We start from the raw sequence: 27,256 nt of genomic DNA, 5'->3' as shown, positions 1-27,256 counted from the left end.
AGGCTCAATAGTTGTGGCGCACAGGCTTAGTTGCTCCATGGCATATGGGATCTTCCTGGAGCAGGGATTGAACCCGTGTTCCCTGCATTGGCAGGTGGATTCTTAACTACTGCACCACCTAGGAAGCCATATTTTTTTTTAAGTGCCTTTAATGTTTTATGTATTAAGAAGTTGAACTGTGTTGGGCTGCTTTGAAGATTTGTTCCAGGGAGTCAGCAGTAATTAACCTGTTCTCTTGAGAGGAGGTAGCCATCCTGACGACCTGCCAGTGCCCCCTCTCCTCTGTACTAAAGTACCCTGGCCTGCCTTGCTTTTAGTTCATCTTCTGTGATTCTTTTGTTGCAGGATCAGGCCTTGCTGAGCAAAGCTGTGCAGTGTCTCAACACATCCAGCAAAGAAGGCAAGGATTTGGACCCTGAGGTCTTCCAGAGGCTGGTGATCACGGCTCGCTCCATTGCCATCATGCGCCCTAACAACCTTGTCCACTTCACGGAGTCAAAGCTGCCCCAGATGGAAACAGGTGAACTTGGCCTGTATGGCCGTGGTCCTGAAATCTGCTTACTACATCTTCTTCACTCCCTCATCATCTTCTTGTTCTCACTGGCCTCTGACTGATTTCATGCTCTGAGACAGGGATTTTACTCTCATCTTTATATCTTGTAGGGCTTTTGATGTTAGAATTGTATCATTCTAATAAGTAAATACTCTTTCCAGTGCTTACCCCTTGGATTACTCTTGAGTATATTTAGTGCTCTGGACATCAGATATAATCTGTTTCTGAAGTTACTACCTCTTTAAGATCTTCAGGGTGAAGTTGAACTTGCTCCCTGTTTGCTTTAAAGTAATAGGATCATATCTTTTGCTTTGTGCTGTTCTTTTGCCAATATTTTGTTAATACATGTAGTAGCCTTTCTCAGTGCTTGATTCTGTTTCCTCCTCTCTCTTCACGTGGCTGGGTACCAAACCTGCTTTGCTTTCATCATACAGCTTATTGATGCCTTTACGATTCTCTGTTATTTACATGCTCCCATATGCTGTCATCATCCTGTTCCTCCTCTAGTGCTATAATCCAGGAATCATTCTAGAAAATCTCAGATGTTCCCCTAGCTTTTAGAAGTTGAGCAGCTGGACCTGAGATCTCTGAATCTGCTGTAAGATCCTGAATGCTCCCCCTTCTCCTTGATTCTAACATACAGTATTTTCTGTGATATTCCTTTCCCAGACTGTTTTTTTCCTAGATGTGCCTGCTGGAGTCTAGGGATAGTTGGCATATTGATTGGGGCCCCACTTGAAACTCCCTCCCCAGGCAAGCTTCCTTGACCTGCGTTAACCTTAAAACAAATTAAATTCCATCTTAGGTTTACCGTCGTTAATCATTTTTTTCTCCTGCTTAGAAGGAGCGGATGAGGGGAGAGAACCTCAGAAGCAGTTGGAGGGAGACTGTTGTAGTTTCATCACCCAGCTGGTGAACCACTTCTGGAAACTCCATGCATCCAAACCCAAGAATGCTTTCTTGGCGCCTGCCTGCCTGCCAGGTATCATGTTAAAAGGGATCCTTGATAGTTAGTGAAGCCTGATGTAAGTTCTTTCTTTGAACAGATTGAACTCTTCACCTTTAGCCTTCATGATCCATCTCTTCCAGAGTGAATATTTAGGAAATAGAAGTTTGTGAGATCAGTGTTCCTGGTAGAAGAATTTAGCAGTATAGCAGAGAAGTGGGACTTTTCTTGTATCTCTCCGTGTTGGGTTGAATACTTCGCATAAAGACATGTGCGTGTGTGTGTGTGTGTCCGTGTGCGTGCGCCCTTAGTGGTGTTTATAATTGTTTTAAAAAATCTTTGAAAGCTCGATTCAAAGCCAGTTGAAAAGGTGAAAGTTAAACATCATCCTAGAGAATTGTTTTATTTCTAAGCTGCTGCCGCCTTTGGTATCTAACTTCTCACGCTATCCAAGGTTTGGGTGGAAGAGTAAGGCTCTGAGTAAGCAGTCTAGAAGAGTAGAAGGCGCCTGGTACTCGTTTGTGTTCAGGTGTTGCCTGGGCAGTGAACCCACAAGGCACGTGAACGTCATCTTTGTTGCTGAAGGTTTGGGGATATTAGGGGACATTTCTCTGCCCTGTCTTTTCATATCCGTAGAGAGTAGACAGCTATTTATTTCTGTGATGCAGGATATCTGGAAAGGCTTTTGGGAACAGTTTGGGAGATTTAGGAGACTATTAATAAAACAAATCACAAATAATGCTGACAGCCTACATTCTACGTGTGTGTTTTGTTTGTTTTCCTGTGCATGCTTGTCATTTTTTTGTTAGCTTGACCTTTACGCAGGCGTAAGAACTGGTATTTTTGTCTTAAGACTCTCAAGTAGTTAGAAGTGTTTTCACCATATGTTTCTCCCCTTCAGGCCTAACTCATATTGAAGCTACCGTCAATGCTCTGGTAGACATTATCCATGGCTACTGTACGTGTGAGTTGGATTGTATTAACACAGCATCCAAGATCTACATGCAGATGCTCCTGTGTCCGGTACGTATCGTTACCACCCCAGATAATCCTTATCAGTCTGGGAATGTCTAGAAATTTTTTTTTATAAGTTTCCTAACTAATGAAATAGACTTAAGGAAGGTAATGGGAATTAAGAACTTTGAATATCAATAAAACCTTTACCATCTTACTCATTCCATGGAGAGTGGATTGAGAAGGGGATGGACTTGGTCCGTCGTGGTCAGTGCTGAGTCCCCAGGGAATATACTGATGGTTGCTTCATAGTTAATGCTAAGTAAGTAGGAATTAAATGAGTGTCTGCATGAGCATCACCAAGATCTGTTGCCAGTGACTCTGGCGCACAAGCTGGTGTTGGAAGTGCTGGTGATAGTACAGACCTAAGGCGAGCCTGGTCATGTGATGCAAAGCCAAAACCCATTTGTAGAGAGCCACAGGGACTTCAGGGCCAAATGCCCTGCCAGTCTCTTACCAGGAACTAAGACACAAGAATGTAGCATATGGGTCTTCTAGATGTCAGGTCGGGAAATGGGCTTAACTGCTGACCTAATTCAGTAGGTTGTAGGTGTGAGTAGGCAGATCTTCCACATGCATGTTAAGTGGTTGTTCAAGAAAGGAAAGTGTTTTATAGACAGTTGCATGAATACTATTAAAACCTAAGAATGATGGTTTCCCTTTCAACCTCAGGATCCTGCTGTGAGCTTCTCTTGTAAACAAGCTCTAATTCGAGTCCTAAGGCCCAGGAACAAGCGGAGACATGTGACATTGCCCTCCTCCCCTCGAAGCAACACTCCCATGGGTAACGTGAGGTCTGGGTTAGGCTTGTGCAGCTGTGGCGGGGTGGTGGCGAGAAGGGAAATGAAGTGTTGGGATGTGCTGCTCATGTTGACTAAGGTCCTGGAGACTTTTGTTCCTGTACCCATTGTTTTACTTACCTTATTCCATGAAGAATTCAAGGTGTTGTATAAAAAATGCATAGTAAGTAGAATAAAAAGAAGGAAAATCGAGGCCAGGGGAAAATAAAGGTACAAGAGTAAAATCAAGCCAAGGACATAAAATCTACATCACAAAGTTCTACATGGCTGTTAAGGGAAGATGCTATTTTTGGCTGAAAGCTTCCCAAAAGCCATAGCAAAAAAAAAAGAAAAAAAATGAGAACAGTTCAAAAATCACAGTGACTAAAGAAAAAACCTGCCATTTTTCAGGAAATGAAAAATTTCCTGGCCTGAAAGCTCTTAACATTAAGGGTCCATTTTGTTGCCTGATGGGTAGTATCCTCAGTGGACTTACCTACAATAAGATTGACAGTAAATTTCATGAGAGATTTCCCTCTTGATACACTTGGATGCAAATCAGGGACATAACATTTAACATTTTAGTAAAAGCAGCTCTACCGATTGTCTAAAATTTAGCATTAGTATATTGTGTAACTGTTACTTGGTTTAGCTCAGAAGTAAACTACCAATGAAACTCACATATGTAGTTTAAAATTTTCTATTAGCCACATGATAAAGAATAAAAAGTATTTTAAATTGACTTACTAATAATTGATCAATACAGTATATAAAAAACATTATTTCAACACAGTTAATAGAAAAATTATTGGTAAAATATGTTCCGTTCTTAAAAAAATTTGTTTTTGTACTGTGTTAAAAATCTAGTGTGTACTATATACAGTAATGTCACATCTTCATGTAGACTGGCCACATTGTAGCACGTGGCTGTGGCTACTGTGTGGTCCAGTGCAGGTGTAGAGGAGTGTGTGCAACTTCATGACCTTCAGGCAACCTTCCTTGAATATCATTCATCTTATCCAAGCTTTTGTTGAGTCAGGCAGCAAATTGTGCTGCTTTTCTCTGGGGAGAAGCTAGAGTCCAGAGAGTTTATGTTTCTAATTAAGGCCACATCCACATGCTTTTTCAGCCCATCAAGTGGAAGGTGAGGTCTCCATCCTCTTCTGACAATTAGGAGTCTAACCTGGGCTTCTCCCTTTTTAGAAGGCCTCTCCCCTTTACACAGAAGCTGATCTGGGTAGGACCTGTAGTGCTGTCCTTAGCTTTCATTCATTGGTTTCACATTTCGATTGGTTCTTCTCATGATGCTTATGTAGTATGAAAATCTCACTGACCCAGTTGTTTTGGGGGAAGAAAAAAAAAAGGTAAAATAACACTCCAAGCTGCCATGACAGATAACAGATAAACATCTCAATTGTATTATTTTCCCTGTCTTGCCCAAGGTCTTCCGAGGGTTGGTGGGAGCCTATGGGACGTGCTGGTCTTAGATTTTTCTGCTTTATGGAATCCCAGGGTTTTCGTTTTTGTTTTCCTTCATCAGCTGGAAGAGACTTTTCCCAAGTGGGGCAAGCTGTCACTGCCAACCCCACCTCCCCAGATCCTGCTAGGTCCCGGAAGCAAGAGCACAAGGCCAGGCGTGGCCCCCTGGAGCTTACCTCTAAAGCACAGGGCGCTCACTGGTAGCTTGTCTTGGTTTTTGTTTGCTGTGTAGCTTACCCTACCACATGCTGAGGGAGGAAAGAGCAAGCACCTTCAGGTGACTGGGGTCTCTTTGCCTCAGGAGACAAGGATGATGACGACGATGATGACGCGGATGAGAAAATGCCGGCATCAGGCATCCCGAGTGGTGGTCACATCCGTCAGGAAAGCCAGGAGCAGAGTGAGGTGGACCATGGAGATTTTGAGATGGTGGTGAGTCTCTGGCAGCAGGAGAGGGGAGGAGGAGCCTCAGAGCTCTCCTCTAGCTCTTATTCCGTGGACTTCCACAAGCTGCCGTCTACCACGGGGCACTGACAGAGCTTTCTCTCTGCAGTCTGAGTCGATGGTCCTGGAGACAGCTGAAAATGTCAACAATGGCAACCCCTCTCCCCTGGAGGCCCTGCTGGCAGGCGCAGAGGGCTTCCCCCCCATGCTGGACATCCCGCCTGATGCAGATGACGAGACCATGGTTGAACTAGCCATTGCCCTGAGCCTGCAGCAGGACCAACAAGGTAGAAGGCAGTGCCAGGAACACGGCGGCCCATTGGCCTTGCACAGGAAAGAGGGTTTGGCAGTTACTGATATCCAGCTGGCCTAGCTTGTCCCCAGATTTGGGGAGAGGTTGATCTGGGTGAGAGCTGTTCAGAGATACAGGTGGAGAGTGAGAGGGTTTGCAGTGGGATTTCTAGTCTGGGAGCCCACCTCCTAGTTTCTGTTAGTTTGGTCATTTGGATTGTTTCCTCCCAAATCTGTTAGATTCCTCCAGCATGTGTCCTGCCTGCGCTGAAGGAAAGCTTCCACCATCTCTGTAACTAAATTTGGTGGGTGGACAGCAATCGTTGTTGAGTAACTTCCTCTAGGCCAGAGGGGGTCACACACTGGTGAGTTTAGACTCCCAAGGGCAGCAGGTGGCCAAAGCAGCGCTGTGGATGGGGTCTGGAGGGGATGCTGTGCTCACTCTCCACTTGTTTCCCAGGCAGCAGCAGCAGTGCCCTGGGCCTGCAGAGCCTGGGGCTGTCCGGCCAGGCACCCAGCTCTTCCTCTCTGGACGCAGGAACCCTCTCTGACACCACAGCATCAGGTAACTGTCCACAGCAAGGAGCGCGGCTCAGGGCCCCAGGACCCTCAGGCCGCGTTTCCAGCGCTGTGAGAGTGTAATGGGCAGCTGCTTTGACAGGCCATTCTGGACTTCCTGCTTCTGCCTTTGCTTTAGAAATGCAGGTGTGGAAGGCACAGAGATGCAGCTTGGCCAAGGCGTTCATGGCTCCGCTTCCCTACACTTTGCATGCTGCCTGGCTTCAGCTGATTCCCCAAGGAAAGGCCAAGAGAGCAGCTTGCAGGTTGATTGGGTTTAGGGCTTAAATCACAGCTTTCAGGGTTCTTCACCAGAGTTCTAACATTTTAGACAATATCAAAAGGGAGACGAGAAATAGAACTCAAACCTTTTAACATTTTCCTCTTCGTTTGCAAATAAAAGTGAAGCTACAAGAAGCTGAGTTGCACTTCAGGTCAGTGTGGGTAACCACCAGGGATCTGAGCTTGCGGGTAGGGTTTTTATGGACAATACAAATGTGTAGGAAATCTTCAGACCTCATTTTGTGCTTACTTTCAATCTGTTTCCTAATCTGATTAAAAAGAAAGAATGTCCTGAGTGGAGAATTGGACCAAATAGAGGAGGCTGAAACATCTGAACAGTCTCCTGGAAAATCAACCCCTGAGTAATTTATGGGTTGATCAAGAGGTTTTAGACTGAAGCATCCCTGTATTGGTTTGTTTGTTTTTTTCTTTCTTACTTTCTTTGTTACTTGTTTTGGGCATTTTATCCTGGATAGATTAGAAAGGGAGAAACTGGCTGTCCCCTCTCACCTGCTGCCATGGCTTGTTGCTTTTCTTTGGTCTCTTTAGTTGCCCTCATTTCAGGCTTGCAGGTTGCTGTTGTGCGGTGCCAGTTGTGTTCCTCCTGTGCTCTGTGGCTGTCTTGGCTCCCACCCCACCCCCGTGTATCTCATCCAGCATTTTCCTCCTGTCTCAGCTCAGCCCTGATCCTGGATGCTGTGGCTGTCTCTGGGGAATTTCCTTGCTTCGTTATTAGCATCTGATGAGGATGATTAGGAAGTTTGAAATTTTCCAATGAGCTCCCCTCTGGACCATCTGATTAAAAAAACAAATAGGGTTGATTGAAGAGCTCATGATAAGGGATTTCCTAGCATAGCGTAAATTGATTACGAAACAAATCTCATGAAAATTCACTCTGTGCTTTTGAATGGTAATGTCTAGTTGTCCAATCTCAGCAGGTGTCAGTAACACCTAGACTATGGTGACCGTGAAGCATTTTATAGCTAGAAAACTGAGCGTCCATGTCACAGATTCTTCTTGAATCTCTGCACTGTTTTACTTGCACTGTGATGTAACAGCGAAGGAAATGCCCAGTGAACTGGGTTTTCACTTCTAAGTACTGTTTGCAATGCACCATGTGTAGTGTTTATTCCTGTTAGTGATTAACCAGCAAAGCAAATCTTTCCCTTTTTCCTTTGATGACAGGATGTATAAACTGCATTGCGTCCTCTGCACTATGTGGTTTGATGCTTGCACCCCAAGGAGGGGTTTTTACCTGTAACAGCTCTCATTACTCTCTCAGCTCCAGCCTCAGACGACGAGGGCAGCACAGCAGCGACTGATGGTTCCACCCTTCGGACCTCCCCTGCTGACCACGGTGGTAGTGTGGGCTCGGAGAGCGGGGGAAGTGCAGTGGACTCGGTGGCTGGCGAGCACAGTGGTAATGTGGCTGGAGGTCCTGGTCTCCTTGGGCAGAGGGTGGGGACAAAATAGGAATCCCTGCCTGGGTCCTAGGATTGGTTTCAGCAAAGGGAAGTTTAATTATCTGTTAGTGGAAGAAAGAAATGGCATACATAATCCCAAATCATGGTTGATCTAAAACAATTATGGTATGACTTTGAAATCAGTCCTACTGTGGTTTTTGCTTTTGCTGTTAGGGAAGAGGTTTGGGGCAGTCCTATTGTTAATGATCTGGAGTATTACTATAGCAAGCCGCCTCTGCCGGCTGGTGGGCAGTGGGGCTCTAGAATGGGGAAGCATGAGAACCATTTTTTTTTTTTTTTTTTAATTTTATTTATTTATTTATTATTTTTTGGGGGGTACACCAGAACCATTTTTGTTTGATCTTAAAAATCAGTCTCTGCTTATAAACTGGAAGAAATGAAAATGAAAATTTTTTTGTGGAAGAGATATAGAGTAGCTAATAATTTCTAGATTCCCAAATCATTATATGTTTCCTCTGGAATATGAGATGGAAATTCATCAGCAGCTTAGATTAAGATTATTCTTGTGGGTGGATCTTGTATGTTCATTGGGTGCCCAGAGAGTCATTTAGTCATTTGGTGCTATGGCGCCGAAATCGTGATTCAATCCTTATTGAGCCTCACACAGAAGAAAAAATTTTCTAAAGCCATGAGTCATTATCTAACTGTTGCTGACTTCAGAATGCATAGGATTCCACCATGCTTTGGGAGTTGATTTGCACTTTTTAAACCATTTCCCTCTAGTATCTGGCCGGAGCAGTGCTTATGGTGATGCCACAGCGGAGGGGCATCCAGCTGGACCAGGAAGTGTCAGTTCAAGCACTGGCGCCATCAGCACCACCACCGGACATCAGGAAGGAGATGGCTCCGAGGGAGAAGGAGAAGGGGAAGGGGAAGGAGATGTCCACGCTAGCAACAGGTCAGGAGCTGGCCACTTGCACTCGAGGCTTTCCTAAGGGAGAATGTTTCAGGAATAGGATGGTGGATCAGTTGCAGGAGGTGGAGTGGTGGTAAACAGTATATATATATATATATATATATATATATTTTTTAAATTAATTATTTATTTATTTGGCTGCTCTGGGTCTTAGTTGCGGCACGCGGGGTCTTTAGTTGCGGCATGTGGGATCTAGTTCCCTGACCAGGGGTTGAACCCAGGTCCCCTGCGTTGGGAGCGTGGAGTCTTAGCCACTGGACCACCAGGAAAGTCCCCAGTATATTTCTTTTGAAATGTAAAGGTAATAGACTCATGAAACAGTTAAAAACCTTAAGAAGTGTTCTAGGCCTGTCTTCTGATCTTTATTAGAATTTCATCAAATCAATTGCAGAGAGAATAGAAAGTGTTTTTTTTTTCTTTCATAAGGCCCCCCTATATCCCTTAGTAACTGTAAAGTGATTGTTGTAAAAACATGATTTTCTTCCTTATTCAAGTCTTTGTTTCATCATTAATGGTACTCATTTTGTCGCATTCTCTTTATAAATGACATTGTTCTAGGCTCAACAGTGACAAGTATTAAGTAAATACTAGAAATAACTGCTTGCTCAGCATGTTTGTTAGGTAATAGAGAAATAAGACAGCAAAGACAAGTTGATGTCTAGAAATACCAGCGGTGGGGCATTTGACGAATTGGAAGTAATCCACACAATCCCGACCCAGCTCCCTTAGGAAGTCCTAGGGGTATTTGCTGCTGGATTGGGGGAGTGAACGTGTTCTTAACTAGGAGGCGACTAGAGAAGTAGAAGAGGAGGAAGGAAAAAAACCTAAGGATATACCTGTGATATAATGTTTGTTAAATTTGTTGAGGCCTGTAGTTATCACATTAGTGCAGAAATCAGTATTTTGAACTGAATGATTTCTATCAGAAAAAGAGGTCACTGAAGCCGTGAGGCATCGGAGACATTTTGAGAGGGCATCAGTGAATGTCTCCCCTCTTCCCTGTATCCTGCGCTTCCAGTTAAACTCTTACAGCATCCCTTTGGGGAAGGTGACCTCTGGCTCAGTTAACTGATGATATTTTGATGGGATTTGTTTTTTAACTGCTTAAACTAAAAGGCACTTTCTACTTTTTTTTTTCTTAGTGTGATTTCTAAGTTAATTTCATGTGTTCAGAAAATGTGATCTTTATAATTTTTGGTTCTTTGAAGTTTATTTTTTAAAATATTTTAAATCCAGTCTACCTTTGCTTTTTAATTGGAAGAGTTAAGTTCATTTATAACTAATATTAATTACTGATGTATTTGAATTGATTTTGGGCTTCTTATTTGTTCTACTTGTTTCTGTGTTTCTTCTTTTGGGTTGGTTAGCTCTTTCTTCATTCTCCCCTTCTCCCCCTCCCCAGTTTTGCAAGTTTGGAGGTTGTTCGCTCTGTTTCCAATCTTTTAGTAGTTATGCTAATCATTTCAACGCGCATACTTACCTGAAACTAAAGTTAATGAAGAGCTACATCTTCCTGAATGAGTACCTTGGAAGACTGCTCATTCTTATCAAGTTAAGCTGTTATATTTGTGTGTTTTAATTTTAAAAAGTCTTTTTCAAGCTTTCAAGCTATTATTGCTCTTTTGTATAGTGTATATGGTCAGTGTTTGTTTAGATTTGCTCACACATTTACCACTTTCTATGTCCATCATTTCTTTGTGCATCTCCGACCTTCCATCTAGGCTCAGTTTCTTTTTGAAGTATGTCATTTAGATTTTCCTGTAGGGGAGGTCCCCTGGTTTCAAAAATCTCAGGTTTTGTTAGTCTGGAACAGAGCTTACATTTTGTGGATGTATTTTTGATGGGTATTCAATTTTGTGTTGATGTTTTTTCCTCCCAAAATTGAAAATGGTATCCATTGTCATTGCCAGCGAGGTGTCACCTGCTATTACAACTATTGCTTCTTTGAAAGCAATGTCTTTACTGCTGCTTTGAAGATCTTTATCTTCTCACTGTTTTTTATAGTTTTACTAGGATAGGTTTAGGATGGATTTCTTTACATTTGTTCTGCTTGAATGTTTGGGTTAGTGTCTTTTATTAGTTCTAGAAATTTCTCATTCATTAATCTCATTCAAATATCTCATTCATTCTCATTCATTAATCTCATTGGACATTGCTTCTGCCTCATTTTCTGTTATTTCTCTTTTTGGGACTTCACTTAAATAGATGTTATACCCCCATATTCTCTTTTCCATGTATCTTAATATTTCTTTTCTTTCTTTTTTAAATTCCTGTGCTTGGTTATTTATAGTTTCCTGAGATCTATTTGAGTAACATCAGAAAGTATCAGATACTCACTTATAAGTTTGGAAGATATGTAAGACTTCTACACTGAAAACTATAAAAGCTAATTGAGAGATATTAAAGAAAATCTAAATAAATGAAGGGATATACCACGTTTATGGATTGAAAGACTCATTATTAGAAGGATAACAATTGTCTTTACATTGATACAGGTTAAGTATAATCCCAGGCAGCAATCTCAGCTGGCTTTATATATGTGTCAAAATTGACAAGCCATTACTAACATTTATTTGAAAGAGTAAAGGACTAAGATTAGCCAAGGCAATATTGAAGAAAACTCACAAAATTAGACGACTACACAACTGTAGCTTATTGTAAAGCTGTGTTCAATAAGGCAGTGGGGTATTGGTGCAAGGATACACAAACTAGATTATTGAAACAAACTAGAGTTCAGAAACAGATTCACATATACATAGTCAACTGATTTATGACACAGATGACTCTTCTGGAGTGGAGGAAGGATGGTCTTTTCAATCAATGGCAATAGGTCGGTTGAAAATTAATGTAGAATAAAATGGGTCTTGACCTGAGCATACACAAAAATCAGTTGCACTGATTTAAACACAAAAAGTAACACCTTACTCATTTTAGAAGACAAAATATCTTCATAACTTAGGGTTGGCAAAGATTTCCTAAATAGGACAACAAAAAGTATTAACCAAAAGGAAAAAATATATATAAACTGAACTATATTTCAGCAACTAATTCTTCTTTTCCTCCTTTTTTCTCAGCATCAGGATTTGAGTCAGCTAATTTTTCATACAGGCTCCTGGGTGGGGAAAAGTGGTATGGGGGAAGTGGTTTATTCCTGTTTACTTTTAGACTCAAGAGTGTAGCCTTCTGAGGTTTTTTTACGAGATTCTCATAGAAGGCTCTCCTCACTTGGGGCAGATTCTAGGCATCTTTTCCTATTCCATATATCTTGTAAGGTCCTAGTAACCTGATGCAGAAGTTGCCTTTAGAGAATCATAGCCTCAAGTTTTCCGATGCCCTAAAATCAGTCTTAGGGCTCTGCTTGCCCCTCTGGATTTCTATCTTCACTCATTTTCTGGCCTAATAATTTCTTAATTGCTCGTGAGCTCATTATTGCCTTTCTTTTGACCTTGTATTCTGTGATCTTTCTAAATTCACTTAAATTCTAATTATAGATTTTGATAATTAGATTAATCCTAATTATGGGTTTGGTAATTAGATTAATTCTGATCACAGATTCTGCATGAACAGTCGTATCTCCTGTAAATAATGACATTTAAGTTTTTTTCTCTCCAATCTTTATACCTTTTAATTGCCTTTTTTTGCCTTATCGCATTGGGTAGGACAGTAGAAGTGATGGTGGAAATCCTTGTCTCATTCCCAGACATAGGGGAAAAGGTATACTATTTTACCATTAAGTCGGATGTTAACTGGAGGGTTTTCTAGGTTATTCTTTATCACATTAAGTTTTGTTCCTAGTTTGCTGGGAGATACTTTATCTTGAGTTGGTTTTTGAAGCTTTCCCGTTGCTTTTGTTGCGCTTAGTTCATTATATGTCTTTCTCCTTTATTCTCTTTAAGATTGTAAAGTACAGTAATTGATATTTTCCATTATTAAACCAACCTTCTGGGGACACCTGATCATGATGTCACCTGATCATGATGTCTTATCCTTTGTATCACTGGACTTGATTTGCTGATATTTTACTTAGGCCTGTAATTTTTCTTCTTTGAAATGTTTTTGTCAGGTATCGGTATTCATGTTATTCTGGCCTCATAAAGTAAGTGAGGATATGTTTCCCATTTCTGTGTTCTCTACAGGTGTTTGTGTAAGGTTGGTTTTATTTCGTCTGTGAATTCTTGAAAAAATTTAGCTGTGAAGTCATCTGGGTCTAGACTTTTTTTTAAAGGAAGACTTTTAACTATAAATTCGTTCTTTAAATGACAGAATTATTTCTGTTTCTTCATGTGTCAATTTTGGTATGTTTTGCTTTTCAAGGAATTTATTTTATTGGCATAAAGTTGTTCTTAATATATTTTATCATTCTTTTAATGCCTTTAGGATTTGTAGTGATATACCTTTTTTCATTTCTAGTATTGGTAACAAAATTTTTTCCCCCAAAAGTCAGTCTTGCTAGAAGTTATCAACTTTATTTGCAAAGAACCAACTTTTGGCTTTGATTTTTCTCTGTTGTATGCCTGCTTTCTGTTTCATTTCCACTCTTTATTATTTCCTTTAGTATAGTGTTTTGGTAGAGAGGACAATTTTCTGTTCTTTTTTAGGTTCATAAGATGGAAGCTTAAATTGATTTTAAACCTTTCTTTTTCAGTACATATTTGAAGCTATATATTTCTAAAATTCCCTTTAAACATTGCTTTGTCTGGAGCCTACGTATTTTTTAAAATTAATTAATTAATTAATTAATTAATTAATGGGCTGCATTGGGTCTTTGTTGCTGCACGGGCTTTCTCTAGTTGTGGCGAGCAGGGGCTACTCTTTGTTGCGGTGAGTGGGCTTCTCAGTGCGGTGGCTTCTCTTATTGTGGAGCATGGGCTCTAGGCGCACAGGCTTCAGTATTTGTGGCACGTGGGCTCCGTGGTTGCAGCTCGCAGGCTTAGTAGTTGTGGCACACAGGCTTAGTTGCTCTGCGGCATGTGAAATCTTTTGGGACCAGGGATTGAACCCGTGTCCCCTGCATTGGCAGGCAGATCCTTAACCACTGCACCATCAGGGAAGTCCCTACATATTTTGATATGTTGTATTTTCATTGCTGTTCAGTTCAAAGTGTTTTCTAAATTCTGTTGTAATTTAATCTTTGGCTGTTGGGATATTTAGAAATATGCTGCCAAATTTCCTAACGTTTGGAGATTTTCTAATTATTTTTCTGTTACCGATTTATAGTTCAATTTTCTGTGGTTGGGGAATATACTATGCGATTTCGATCCTTTGAAATTTCTTGAGACTCATCATTATTTCTAAAATGATGTTATATCTTTTTAGGTCAATTTTGGTAACCTAGCCCATATTGCTAATGGAATTCTCTAAAGTTGTTTTAAGTTAACTTTATTTTTCAGGAATAAGTTAAAGAATTTTAAGCAATTTTTTGTTTTAAATAGAATCACTGAATTGGTTTTCCTTTGTCATGAGGAGGAAATTACAATTTTTGGTACACTGTTTAATTTTTTGGTTACGTTTCAACAGTACTACTATCTTAAGAGTTTGAAAAGTCAGTAATCTGGCATGATCTTGGTCCAGGTCCAGATTCTACTCATTGTGTTGACTTTTTCCTTTCTGTGTATATTCACATGCATGTTCTCCAAATCTGGACGTTTTAATCCATCTTGAAACTTGTTATGTTTTATCCTAAAAGTATTGAGCTGCTGCTGTCATCTCATCTTTCGTCTCTTGTACCTCATCTTCTCCTGAGCAGTTTTTATTCACTTGTAGTCCTCACAGCTGGTCTAATTATTCGAAGATGCGTGCATGGGCTTTTGTGTTGTACTATATTCTGAAGATCATTTAGCTCATTCCTTTGAGTTCTTTTTAGAACAGTGGTCATTTATTATTCAAGACTCTATTTTCATTCAGACTTTTATTATTTTGAAAACATTCTGGATACCTGCTAGGATACATGAAAATCACACTTAAAAAGATAGGCAGACGTGGTTTCTTACACACATAAAGCAAAATGGAGCGAAATGGTTTATTAATTTTGAGATTGGATCCATTAACCGACTCAGCAAATGTACTGTTAATCTGTGTAAGATTGTGTTAGGTGAGACTGCCAACCAACTTGTTGACAAGACCCTAATTAATTAATTTTCTTATTGGTCCTCTTGAATCAGCATACTCACTAGAGATCCAGAAACACACATTTATTATATTACAGAAGACCAGTTGTATATCTCTCGATGAAGAAGGTTAGGTGGTGGCCAACTGTACATATGGGAGAACTCACAGTTCTAGTATTGATGTTGAGACTGAATTTTACACTAGGAAAAATGGTAAATAAGCTGTGAGAGGGTGAAGTAATGACTGGCCTTCCTAAAGACTTGGGAAGTGAGAAGAAAGGGCTAGGTCACTATATGCAACCAGATGATGTAAAATTCGTAGATGGGAGAATTCCAGAAAATGATGCCTGGAGGCAGAATAGGACTGTGTGTTGGAAAAAGCCATAGAACTTACTATTGAAGATTTGGTTTGAATAGTGAGAACAACTAGGACCTGATTGCTTGAGAGATATTTTAACTTAACAGTAGCAAGTTTTCAGTACCATCAGTTGTATCTCAGAATAGTTTTGCCCTACTTCAACAGAGTAAGATTTTTCCTTCTATGTTGCTGGTGTTACCAAAGGCATTTCTTAACATTTTTTTTTTCTTTTTTTTAAATGCTAGGATTGTTCCTAAGAAGTAGCTTCCTTGTTTATGTTGGTGGCATGAGGAAAGAACTATATTCAGCTGGTTAGTGTTTGTGTATTAGCTCATGTTTCATATATTTTCCCTGGTTTTTAAGGCTGCACATGGTCCGTCTGATGCTGTTGGAGAGACTGCTGCAAACCTTGCCCCAGTTACGAAGTGTTGGAGGGGTCCGGGCCATCCCATACATGCAGGTATCCCTGAGTTCACTTGGGTCTGTCACATCAGAGTTGGACCATCCTTAAGCATGCTCACAGCTCTCCTCTGGAGGCTCTGTAAGACTTTGTTTGGTAGTAGGTCATAGAATAATGGAATGTAATTTTAAATTGCAAGTCACAGCCTTTCATTTTATAGATGAGAAGGCCAAGGATCAGAGAACTAAATTAAAAAATGTCTGCTGCCATCCAGCTAGTTACTGACAGAGCCAGGAACAGAAGTCTGCTCCAGAGGTTCTTAGTGTCTAGTAACTCTCTATTAATATTAGTAATAGAGTGTGGTCTGAAAGCTGCTCTGCCTCTAGCTGCCTTCCTCTTAGGCAAAATTGTTCTTCAGTTAGCACAGCACAGTGCTGTATCTTAAGCCACTTTGGTTGGATATAATATAGGTTACTCAATTAGTTTTGCAGACTTTTTGCAGAACATTTTCTGTGATGCCGAGGGTGGCACGTGCCATAATTTGACTCTTCTGACTCTGGACACTTCAGCTTTGGTTCCTTTACTTAGGATGTAGAGCCTTTGCGTGGATTATAGTTGTGATTGATGGGGGCAGTCAGGAGGACTGGGATTTCTTCTGAAACACCTTGTGTTTAGAGTTGTTCTTTAGGGAACTGACTTTCATGTTTATCTCTCTGTTGACCTCCAGGTCATTCTGATGCTTACTACAGATCTGGATGGAGAAGATGAGAAGGACAAGGGAGCCCTGGACAACCTGCTTTCCCAGCTCATTGCTGAACTGGGCATGGATAAGAAGGTGACATTTGAGAGTCATACTTTGTGAGAAGCAGGGATTAGCTGAGATCAGTTTTCAGCTTTTCATTCTTCTCTTAGAGGAACTTCATCTGGTTTCAGGGGGTGACCCTTCACTGAGGGCTCCAGTTCTGTTGATTCATCAGAAATGTTTTTAGTGCCTACTTTGGCCCAGGCATACTTTTGATCCAGCTATAAATGAGGAGCAAGACCAAGTCTCTGCCTCAAAGACCTTTTGTAGCTCCACAAGGTGAAAACAATAAATTGGTTGTTTGTATTTTATTTTATTTTATTTTTTTTTTTTCTTGGCGCACGGGCTTAGTTACTCCGTGGCATGTGGGATCTTCCTGGAACAGGGCTTGAACCCGTGTCTCCTGCATTGGGAGGCGGATTCTTAACCACTGCGCCACCTAGGAAGCCCGGTTGTTTGTATTTTAACATGGCCTCCTAGGTATATCAGGCTCTTGATCATCCACATATAGACCACAGGTACATTGGAGCTTGTTTTGTCTCTGATTCCATGTGAGGAATATTTAATATTGACAGGCGAGAGGGACTCTTGTTGAGAGGATGCCTCAAGGTTAAAATAAGTGTGGTCTTCTGGGCTCCGCCTCTGTCTGCAGGATGTCTCTAAGAAGAACGAGCGCAGTGCCCTGAATGAGGTCCACCTGGTGGTGATGAGGCTCCTGAGTGTCTTCATGTCCAGGACCAAATCTGGATCCAAGTCTTCCATATGTGAGGTATCTTGCTTTGGGTTAACGGGTGTGGGGAAAGGAAAGAGGTTTGTCTGGTTGGTGCTAGGGCAGCGGGCAGAGGTGATAGTCCTCTGTTAGAGTAAGGCCGCTGTCCCTCGAGAGGAGTAAGATTCTAAGCTGTCACCTCTCAGGAGAAGAGCCTCCACCTTTTTCAGAATCCCTTCCAAGCTCTCATCTTTTCCAACAATCCCTCCAATGGAGGGGGTTAAAGGGTTTGGAGGTTCCATTGTTGAAAAGCAGGAAACTGTTCTGCAAGACGCAGAGTGGCTAAGAGGATTCCCCTACTGTGTGTTGCTATAAAGTATGGTAATAGAGCAGAGAGAAAGCAGCGCGTGCTGGTGGAAAGGAGATTAACACAAAGCAGAGAAGGCAGAAATGGAGGCTGAACTGCATCCGATCTTAATGAGCTTATGAGCTGTGGGGGTTGCTGGGATTTTCAAGGCTCTCCTAATGGTTTTATTTACAGTAGCTTTTCTCCTGCCTTTTTATTCATGTGATCACTCACCCCATCTTCTTTGGAAGCTGGTTCTCTGGGAAGAGCCCTACTAGGAGGGTGGGGTTGCAAAGAAGTGCCTCTAGTGGAAAGTTTTCTCTCCTTTTGAAATAAATGGGCTTCTTTTCTAGTTGCCCAAGGAGAAAGAGAAAACCTCTCCCCTCCAGGTGGAAGGGTATCTAATCCTTGCCTCCTTGGCCTCTGGCACATATGTGTAAGGAGATTAGAGTTGGGAACTGGTGTTTCTATGTTTTCTCTTGCTATGCTATTGTTCAGAAGAGTTGGGGGAATGTTGAACTGGTTGGGAAAGTTTTAGCTCAAGAGATTGACTCCCTCACTTCCATGACAGCTACTCCTAAGACTGTTGTGAGTGCGTTTGCTACCCCCAACACTCAGCTGGATTCCACACTGCTTTATAGGCCATTCTTAGCTTCTCCCTGTTTTTCCCCCAGTCATCTTCCCTCATCTCCAGCGCCACAGCAGCAGCCCTGCTGAGCTCTGGGGCTGTGGACTACTGCCTGCATGTGCTCAAGTCCCTGCTGGAGTATTGGAAGAGCCAACAGAATGATGAGGAGCCCGTGGCTACCAGCCAGTTACTAAAACCACATACTACGTCATCCCCACCCGACATGAGCCCGTTCTTCCTCCGCCAGTATGTGAAGGTGAGGTCCTTCGCTGGGCAGTGAACCACTCCTGTCCCTCATCCAGGGCACTGTCCTCTTCATTCTCTGTGAGTAGTGTTGAAGGAGCCAAGTATGTCACATACTCTCCCTGCTGTCACACGAGGCCCTAGTTTAGAAGATGGGCTTTCTGCTCAGGGGAGTCTGGGAACGTGTGCCTGGGAGCAGGTGTTCCCGCTTCCCAGCCGTGAAGCTTGGAGAAGTTCTGTCTAACCTTGGTAAACCTCAGTTTTGTACACCTGGAAAATGAGCACACACATGGTATCTACTTTAGACAGTTGTGAGCATTGGATGAGGTGATGTTTGTGAAGTGCAGTGCCTAGCACATACCAGTGCTCGATAAATGTTAATTATTATTACCATTTCTGTCCGATTTGAGTCCATGTAGTGGAGCAAGATGGCCTGGGGTAGCTGTGCTTCTTAGTGCATATTCAGGACTGCTTTGAATAATATGGGACTATAACAGGGCAAAAAATGTGAATCTGATCACGTCCTCTTTTTATACCCTTTGGTGGTTTTCCATAACTTCTCAGCCAAAAAGGTCTTTGCTGATCCAGCTTCTGCTTAACTCTCTACTTTATCACCTACAACACCCCTGCATGCAGCCCTGCTGTCTGTGCGTCTCGCCTGTTGTACGTGCTCTCCCTTCTGAAATTGTTTCCTCTCCTTCTGCATCCCTTTCTTCACCCATCTAGTGAATTCCTAGTCCTTCTTCAGACCCAGCTCAAGCGTTGGCTCCTTCCCCATCAACACTTCCCTGCTGTCAGGTCTGAGAGAGATGGCCTCTCTCTGGGTCCCAGAGTGCCCCGAGCACACATGTGGAGTCTTCCCCTCCAGACTATCAGCAAAGACCATATTTCATTCCTCTTAACACCCCCAGTGCTTGACATCGATCTGATAAACAACTGGTGATTGAGTATGTGGGACACATGCCCCCAAACTCTCGCAGACTCTTCCTGGGGACCACACAGCTTCTAGGACAGCTGTTGTTTCCACTGTCCTCACATCTCTCAGTCCCCCTGCCTCTCTGTGTGGTCCCAGGATCTTGACTGAGTTCAGTGATCTTTGACACCTCCTTGGTTACATAAATATTTCTTGATATCACGGAAAGCTTTGGTTGTAGGGAATGGAATACATGTCTCATAGAAAGTCAGAAATCCTTCTCTAGTGCTGTTTTTTCCATTTTTTCCTATTGTAATTCCAGTTTGGGGATAAGCAGAGTAAAATCAATCCAGTGTCAAAAACCAGAGTGAAATGTTAGAATTTTTAAGAGCAGTGAGATCTGTCTCCACTATAAGGTTTGTATGTAATGAAATTGCCCCTAGGATCCTGGGGCCTTCCTGGGCATGTAAACTAAACTGTCAGTCAGTGGTGGCTCCAGCTTTGAAAGGCACCATTTCCTATCTCCAACATGAGGTGTTCCTAGACAGCAGTAGACCAGTCTTTTTCCTAACTGTGGTCAGGGGACATTGTCAATCACAGGTTCTTACACAAGTGCTGTTCTCCCAGGGCCATGCTGCTGATGTGTTTGAGGCCTACACTCAGCTTCTGACAGAGATGGTGCTGAGGCTGCCATACCAAATCAAGAAGATCGCTGACACCAATTCTCGAATCCCACCTCCTGTCTTCGATCATTCGTGGTTTTACTTTCTCTCAGAGGTAAGTGAAGGTCCTAGTCAAGGAGAGGACACAGCAGCTGTGACTGCCTTCATGGCCCCCTTGCATCCTAACTCTCCTGAGGTATTTCCCCCAGCAGAGCCCCTCCCACCGTTCAGGTCTTGCCCCTCCAGAGTGTGCTGTGGGGTGAAACTGTGAAAGATGCGTGTCAGAGCAAGCCGTCCACTCTAGCTCTCTGGTTCTTACATTCACCTTCCCCCACCTGTGCTGATAATGGACAAGTTTAATAGTTTGGACCCTGGCTGGAAAACAGAAAGTATACTAGTTAAATGAACTGAGAGATTTTAATATAGAAAGTCGGTTAAATAGCCACCGAAGAAGCAAAAAGATAAAAAGAGCACATTGAGGTAACACAGAGATGGTAACTGTGAGAAGCAGCTGCCAGCAGCCCCCGAGTGCAGAGGAGAGGCCTCGGGGAGCAGAGGAGGGGTGCTGCTGCTGGTACCTCAGGAGCTCTGAAGGGATGTGATGTGGTTGATTCTGGAAGTTCTAAAAGAAGCCAATGAACAGAACCACCTAGGCCTGGTTTTTGTCCTTGACTGCTGAAGAGATGCTGGAGGCTGCCAGGGTGAAGGGCTGCTGTGAGGGCAGCAGGCAGATGGGAAGGAGCAAGTCCCTTCTCTCCCCTGCCTTCTGGTGCCCCTCCAGTGCTCCCCACTGGGAGAACCTACGAGGGAACCAGCCGGCAAAGCAGCAGGGCTGTTAGCATAGTTCTGGACTGGTCATCACAGAGCAGGCTATGGTGGGATGGATTTGGAGCCGAGAGAAAATAGCTGAGTAACCCACACAGCAAGCGTGAGGTTAACTCTAGGAGGAATAATGTTAGCAAAGCCCAGGTGGCTATTTCAAGTCAGGTAGCCATAACAGCCCAACTTCCTCCCCACCTCTTTACCTGAAAGAGAGATTCTGAATGTTTTTTCTGTACACTTTTATTCTGGGTGGGCTGGAGTGGAGACCAGCTTCCCTATAGATTCCTAAGTACTTCCCGAGGGATAGCAGGAATATTGCTGTTTTTCCCTTTTTGATGTGTTTTTTTAAAAAAATAATTAATTAATTAGGCTGCATTACATCTTTTTTTAAATTTATTTATTTTATTTATTTATTGGCTGCGTTGGGTCTTCGTTGCTGCACACGGGCTTTCTCTAGTTGCTGCGAGTGGGGGCTGCTCTTCATTGTGGTGTTCAGGCTCCTCATTGTAGTGGCTTCTCTTGTTGTGGAGCATGGGCCCTAGGCGTGTGGGCTTCAGTAGTTGCGGCACATGGGCTCAGTAGTTGTGGCTCACGGGCTCTAGAGCACAGGCTCAATAGTTGTGGCACACGGGCTTAGTTGCTCCGTGGCGTGTGGAATCCTCCCAGGGCAGGGCTCGAACCCATGTCCCCTGCATTAGCAGGCAGATTCTTTACCACTGCGCCACCTAGGAAGTCCTGCATTGGGTCTTAGTTGTGGTACGCCAGCTCTTCATTGCAGCATGCGAGCTCTTTGTTGCAGTGTGCGGGCTCTAGAGTGCATGGGCTTAGTTGCCCCGAGGCATGTGGAATCTTAGTTCCCTGACCAGGGATCGAACTCACATCCCCTGCATTGCAAGGCAGATTCTTAACCACTAGACCACCAGGGAAGTCCCTGGATGTTTTTCTCTCTATGCCTTTCTTTCTCTTGGTCCCTGTAAGGAGTACTAGAGTTCACCAGAGGCTAGCTTGACTGCGAGGAAGTATTTTGCTTTTTGTTTCTCACCAGTTTTTACTAATAGCTCATGAAAACCCAGGGCACCATGGCTGGTACAGATACAGTTCCAGAGTCACTGACTCTCTGTATTGTTTCTGCCCTCAAGTACCTGATGATCCAGCAAACTCCATTTGTGCGCCGGCAAGTCCGCAAACTTCTGCTCTTCATCTGTGGGTCAAAGGAGAAGTACCGCCAGCTCCGGGATTTGCACACCCTGGACTCCCACGTGCGTGGCATCAAGAAGCTGCTGGAGGAGCAGGGGATTTTCCTCCGGGCAAGTGTGGTTACAGCCAGCTCCGGCTCTGCCCTGCAGTATGACACGCTCATCAGCCTGGTACGGCCAGTGGCCAGTGGCAGGGGGCGGGGAGGCGGTAGGGCAGGGAGAGGGTGTGTGATGAGGCTCAGCCTAGTAGGTCATAGGATGAGCTCTTCAGTATTTAGAGAACGTCATGGCCAGGGTTGAGATCAGGATAGATCCATAATACCTGGCTAGGTGCTATACCATGTGCAGTTGGCTTCAGGGTCTGTGATTTTCCCTCTCTGTTCGTGCCCCCACCCCCATCTGGCAGTGGTTCCTTTGTTATGAGGAGGAGTGGCTTGGGCTTCTTACCAGTGTCATTTGCTCATGTCGTGGACAGAATCAACCTGAGATTTGTGCACCTCTCTTTTTTGTCCCTAAATACTAAAGAAATGATGTATTACCACCTGAGATCAGTTGTTTGACTTTGGGGAGTAAATTCAGTTATTGCATAGGAGCATCTAGAAAGAACATCTTCAGTATTAGAGATTCCTAATCCAGTGTTCTTACTGTTATGCTTTTAGCAACAAAAAAAATAAACTGGATTGTAGTGTCTTAGGTCATGGCCTACCTTCACTGCTGCATTATTGAGTGGTCTGAAGAATCCCTGAAAACAAAAGGCCTTTGTTTGGTGGGCGTTGAATGTAGGGGGCTCAGTAAAGGCTGCAGTGTGTGGCCCTTGGTCCCAGGTTCACCAGGGCACTGGTCAACCTTGCACCGAGGGGAAGGGTTTGTAGTCCAAAGCTGAGGGGTTGACCCCTCAAGGCAGCAGGTGTGGGTCACTTCTGGTGATGGGTTTCCATTTCAGATGGAGCACCTGAAAGCCTGTGCAGAGATTGCTGCCCAGCGAACCATCAACTGGCAGAAATTCTGCATCAAAGATGACTGTAAGCAGTGCTTCTTCTTTTGGTTGCTGTTATTCGTTGAAGCTCACTACACACCAAGCATTAAACTGGGTTCTAGAGATACAGCCATGAGCCGGATAGACAGACAGAACTCTGCCCAGCAGAGAGACAAGTACAAACTTACAAGACTGATAAGGGTCCATAGATAAAAAGGGGGGTGCTGTGGGAGCACAGGGCAGGGGGATGTGACTTCCAGACTGTGGTGGTCAGCGAAAGAGAATCATCTTCAAAGAAGTGAGGGCTGCGAACCAGTCTCTGTGTAGTTGTTGTAGTTCTTGTCAGACATTTCCACAGAGGCCGTAACTGCTTCTGGGCAACATTCAGCAGAGAACTTGGATGAGGAAGGTGGTGGGAGGGGGGCAGCCCCGGTGTCTGGAGCAGCCGCTCCCGTCTGGCTTGTGAGTCTCGCAGTTGTCTCAGAGCTGAGCCCCCGTCTCCTCTGCCTGCAGCCGTCCTATACTTCCTCCTCCAAGTCAGCTTCCTGGTGGACGAGGGGGTATCTCCGGTGCTGCTGCAGCTGCTCTCCTGTGCTCTGTGTGGCAGCAAAGTGCTCGCTGCCCTAGCGGCCTCGGCAGGGTCCTCCAGTGCTTCCTCCTCCTCAGCCCCTGTGGCCACCGGTTCTGGACAAGCTGCAACACAGTCGAAGTCGTCCACAAAGAAGAGCAAGAAAGAAGAAAAGGAAAAGGAGAAAGAGGGTAAGGGTGAATTACCTTCTTGTCTCGGTGACCAGGGTGATGTGTTCTAATCTCTCTGGGAGCACATGGTTCATTCTCTTCTTCTGAAAGGTTTTTCATCCTGATTTATAGGGACCTGAAACCCAAATGCCGTCTAGTGTCTACTCCTGGTCTCATTTTGTTATGTTGACCGTGACACCTTCAAGAGTGTGACTTGCATACTGAGTGTCTGTAACGGGGAAGAGCAGCACGCACAGAACATTTTTCTAGGCCAGGTTTCTTTTTGTGTAAAATAATAACACTTGCTTCGTGCAGAAGCTGTCAGCGTTAAGTGAAACTTTGCTTATAAATGTGCCTTGTAAACTGGTAAATGCTCTACAGGTGGATGCTGCAGTCAGCTTTAGCTGGCTCCTTGCCATCAGAAAGGCAAAAGCTTTTCTGCGTCCCTGATTTTCATGGTCCTTGGTGGTCTGAGACAGGTGATCCTTGGTGGAGAGCAGTGGAGGTGGTTCACATTCCCCCATTAATTATTCAGCTCCCTCTGTGCAGGTCTGTGGTAATGCTGACTGTTTTAGGTAGTAGACTTTTGAAAGGAAATTTCTTCTCCAGTGTGACTATCTTTGCCAGTGCCAGGTTATATAGGCACTTTATCCTGTGCTTTTTTGGTAGCACTGTTATATTTGGGGCTGAAGTTGTTTTCAAATTATAACCATTTTGGTGAAATTTTAAAACATGGACAGAATCCCCTCCCTCTCCACCTGAGCACTGGCTGTAGGACCCTAGGCCATTTCTTCCTACTCTTCAGCCCTTTAGTCCTGCTTTGATCTTACAGGTGAGAGCTCTGGCAGCCAGGAGGACCAGCTGTGCACAGCTCTGGTGAACCAGCTGAACAAATTTGCGGACAAGGAGACCTTGGTCCAGTTTCTGCGTTGCTTCCTCTTAGAGTCCAATTCTTCCTCGGTGCGCTGGCAGGCCCACTGCCTGACGCTGCATATCTACAGGTAGGGTCCGAGGCTTAGTTTTAGCAGACTGTGTGGGTCTGGGACCAGAGTGAGTGATGTATCGGTAGCTCTGTCTTGGCTTTATGTCACATATTCAAGGTCATTTGTAGTATCAATATTTACACCAGTCTGAATCCTCTTGACTATTACAGATTTCTTCATTGAGTTATCTGCTTTTTAGCTATTAAACTGATGTCAGAAGCAAGAGATGATCTGTTTTCCACTAAGAAGGCTGTGTTTAGAAGTTTGTAAAATGACTTGCTTGACTCTTTAGGCTAACAAAGCTCAGTTTCTGCCATTGAGTAATGTTGGATGATGGGAAAAAACCCCCTCCTGAGGACAGAAAAGGCTTGTGCTACATCTGTTAGGGTTGATTGTCAGAAAAGCAGTAGAGACACTCAAACTTAACCTGTAGTTGTGGGGAGATAAATATATCTCCAAAACGGTACCTGGGCCTTGTTGATAAATAAAGGAACCTCAGGGTTTTATGCTGCTTATAATATGAACTGTCATTTATCTACAGAAACTCTAGCAAATCTCAACAGGAGCTCCTGCTAGATCTGATGTGGTCCATATGGCCAGAACTCCCAGCCTACGGTCGTAAGGCTGCCCAGTTTGTGGACCTACTGGGATATTTCTCCTTGAAAACCCCACAGACAGAGAAGAAGGTAACAGATGAGGGATGGTCAGAGAGGCTCACTTGCCACGTTTAACCTTTTCTCTCTTGAGTTGAGAACGTTACGATCGACCCACGTGGCGTCCATATACGCAATCTCTTTTAAATATGTAGTCAGCGCTCCTAACACGTATGCCGCCTAGATAACATACACTAGCAAAGAGGTGCAGTCTGAATTTGGCATAGCCGATGGAAGTAGATAAAGTGGGGAAGAAAATGCAACTCATTCAAGTTGCTTGGGAAAGAAAGTGCTCCTCTGGGTTTCCTGGCAGTCCTGATCACGTATTCAGAAGCGTGTTTGCAATTAGATAACCGTTTCATGGCTTCTCCATAATAATAAGCTTTCTCTTCCTCCACAAGGTGTAAAAAGAGGGGCTGTTGCTAAGACTGTGGGAACTTCTAAAGAAGATAGAATCCTTTAAATGATTAGGAATTAGGTTCAGCTTTTTGTGATTCTGGATGAGGGCTGCTACTTCTAGGGCAGTATCAGCTACAAAGCAGAGGAGAAAAAGTCTTGTCCAGTAAGACTTTCCCTTGGGCTTTAACTCTAGTCCTGTATTGACTTCTGTTTTCAGTTGAAAGAATATTCACAGAAGGCTGTGGAGATTCTGCGGACTCAAAACCATATTCTTACCAACCATCCCAACTCCAACATTTACAAGTGAGTTTTGTTGTGCTTTCTTCGTATTTGAAGGCCAGTCAACAGTCCAGTTGCTATTTCCACATTGATTGGCTCTTATTTATGAATCACTACACTCCTGTCTAGTTGATCTTTGAATCCCTCCCTTGTCGCTGGGGCCTTGTGCTTAGAAGGTGCTCAGATTAACTGCTGAATTAGGGTTTGGTAAGCAGTGATTTAAGAAGGTCTCGAGTTTCAGGGGTCTAAGTGGAAATCACATAAGACAAGTTTACAGAAATGGCCGCATTTAAAAAAAAATTTGGAAGAGAGTGTTGGGTAAACTGTCAGTTTATTGTTTCCCTGGTTTATTAGGCTATTTTATTTTTTCTCCAAACTTTATTGAGGTATAGTTTACATACAATAAAATTTACCTATTTCAAGTGTACACCTCAGTGATTTTTAGTAAAGTTAATTGTGAATCTTCTTGGAGTCAAATTTTAATGTAACATTTAGGATTTCCATGACCTCGGAACAGCTCAGGAATAGGAAACATCTAAGGTCACTCAGTTGAAATTTCCTTCCTGTGACTTAACTCTGTTGGGATTTCTCACCTTTCCTTGTGTTCTCACCAGGGTGGGGCTTACCTTGGGGAGTATTGAGCCGTGGTTTTCTCATGGCTGCTTTGTGAAGCTCCATGCTTTCTGTGAAAATCTCCTCATGCTGAGACTGCTTTCTTCCTTAGCACCTTGTCTGGCCTAGTGGAGTTTGATGGCTATTACCTGGAGAGTGATCCCTGCCTGGTGTGTAATAATCCGGAAGTGCCATTTTGTGTAAGTGCCATCGTTACCATGGGCGGTCCTGAGGCTTACAGGCCCCGTGGGTTTCGGTTGTTACTGTATAGGCGTCCCTGTCCCAGTGGCGGGTCGCAGTGGTGTGAATCCTTACCTGCCCTGCTACCTTACATAGAAACTTCATCTGTGGATAAAGAGTGGGTTACACTGATGAGTTGTTATTTATTTATTTATCCATCTATCTATCTATTTGCTGCGTTGGGTCTTCGTTGCTGCATGCGGGCTTTCTCTAGTTGTGAGCGGGGACAACTCTGTTGTGGTGCGGGGGCTTCTCATTGCAGTGGTTTCTCTTGTTGCAGAGCACGGGGCTCTAGGCGCACAGGCTTCAGTAGTTGCGGCGTGTGGGCTCAGTAGTTGTGGCTTGCGGGCTCTAAAACACAGGCTCAGTAGTCGTGGCCCATGGGCTTTGTTGCTCCGTGGCATGTGGGATCTTCCCGGACCAGGGATCGAACCCATGTCCCCT

The 27,256-nt window shown here is 43.6% G+C and overlaps 1 protein-coding gene across 4 annotated transcripts in view; it reads left to right on the top strand.

The window, feature by feature from the left end:
* The window catches only part of UBR4 (ubiquitin protein ligase E3 component n-recognin 4), a 129,428-nt gene that overhangs the window by 57,920 nt on the left and 44,252 nt on the right, over nt 1-27,256 (top strand). The window contains exons 52-72 of one of the 4 annotated variants that reach the window (XM_057698006.1): nt 346-520; nt 1,395-1,535; nt 2,401-2,522; nt 3,186-3,297; nt 5,073-5,203; nt 5,325-5,502; nt 5,967-6,071; nt 7,629-7,766; nt 8,554-8,728; nt 15,575-15,671; nt 16,339-16,446; nt 17,066-17,182; nt 18,143-18,352; nt 19,880-20,029; nt 21,876-22,103; nt 22,876-22,954; nt 23,422-23,667; nt 24,479-24,647; nt 25,171-25,315; nt 25,899-25,984; nt 26,685-26,772. In XM_057698006.1, the coding sequence (XP_057553989.1) occupies nt 346-520; nt 1,395-1,535; nt 2,401-2,522; nt 3,186-3,297; nt 5,073-5,203; nt 5,325-5,502; nt 5,967-6,071; nt 7,629-7,766; nt 8,554-8,728; nt 15,575-15,671; nt 16,339-16,446; nt 17,066-17,182; nt 18,143-18,352; nt 19,880-20,029; nt 21,876-22,103; nt 22,876-22,954; nt 23,422-23,667; nt 24,479-24,647; nt 25,171-25,315; nt 25,899-25,984; nt 26,685-26,772 (3,000 nt within the window). The remainder of the gene's footprint in view (nt 1-345; nt 521-1,394; nt 1,536-2,400; nt 2,523-3,185; nt 3,298-5,072; nt 5,204-5,324; nt 5,503-5,966; nt 6,072-7,628; nt 7,767-8,553; nt 8,729-15,574; nt 15,672-16,338; nt 16,447-17,065; nt 17,183-18,142; nt 18,353-19,879; nt 20,030-21,875; nt 22,104-22,875; nt 22,955-23,421; nt 23,668-24,478; nt 24,648-25,170; nt 25,316-25,898; nt 25,985-26,684; nt 26,773-27,256) is intronic. The other 3 variants (XM_057698007.1, XM_057698008.1, XM_057698009.1) reach the window with 3 other exon arrangements.

This window comes from Hippopotamus amphibius, chromosome 1 (genome assembly GCF_030028045.1).
Source record: "Hippopotamus amphibius kiboko isolate mHipAmp2 chromosome 1, mHipAmp2.hap2, whole genome shotgun sequence".
Classification (NCBI taxonomy): domain Eukaryota; kingdom Metazoa; phylum Chordata; class Mammalia; order Artiodactyla; family Hippopotamidae; genus Hippopotamus; species Hippopotamus amphibius.
Note: the sequence above shows the minus strand (reverse complement) of the source record. Positions and strands in the feature narration are given on the sequence as shown.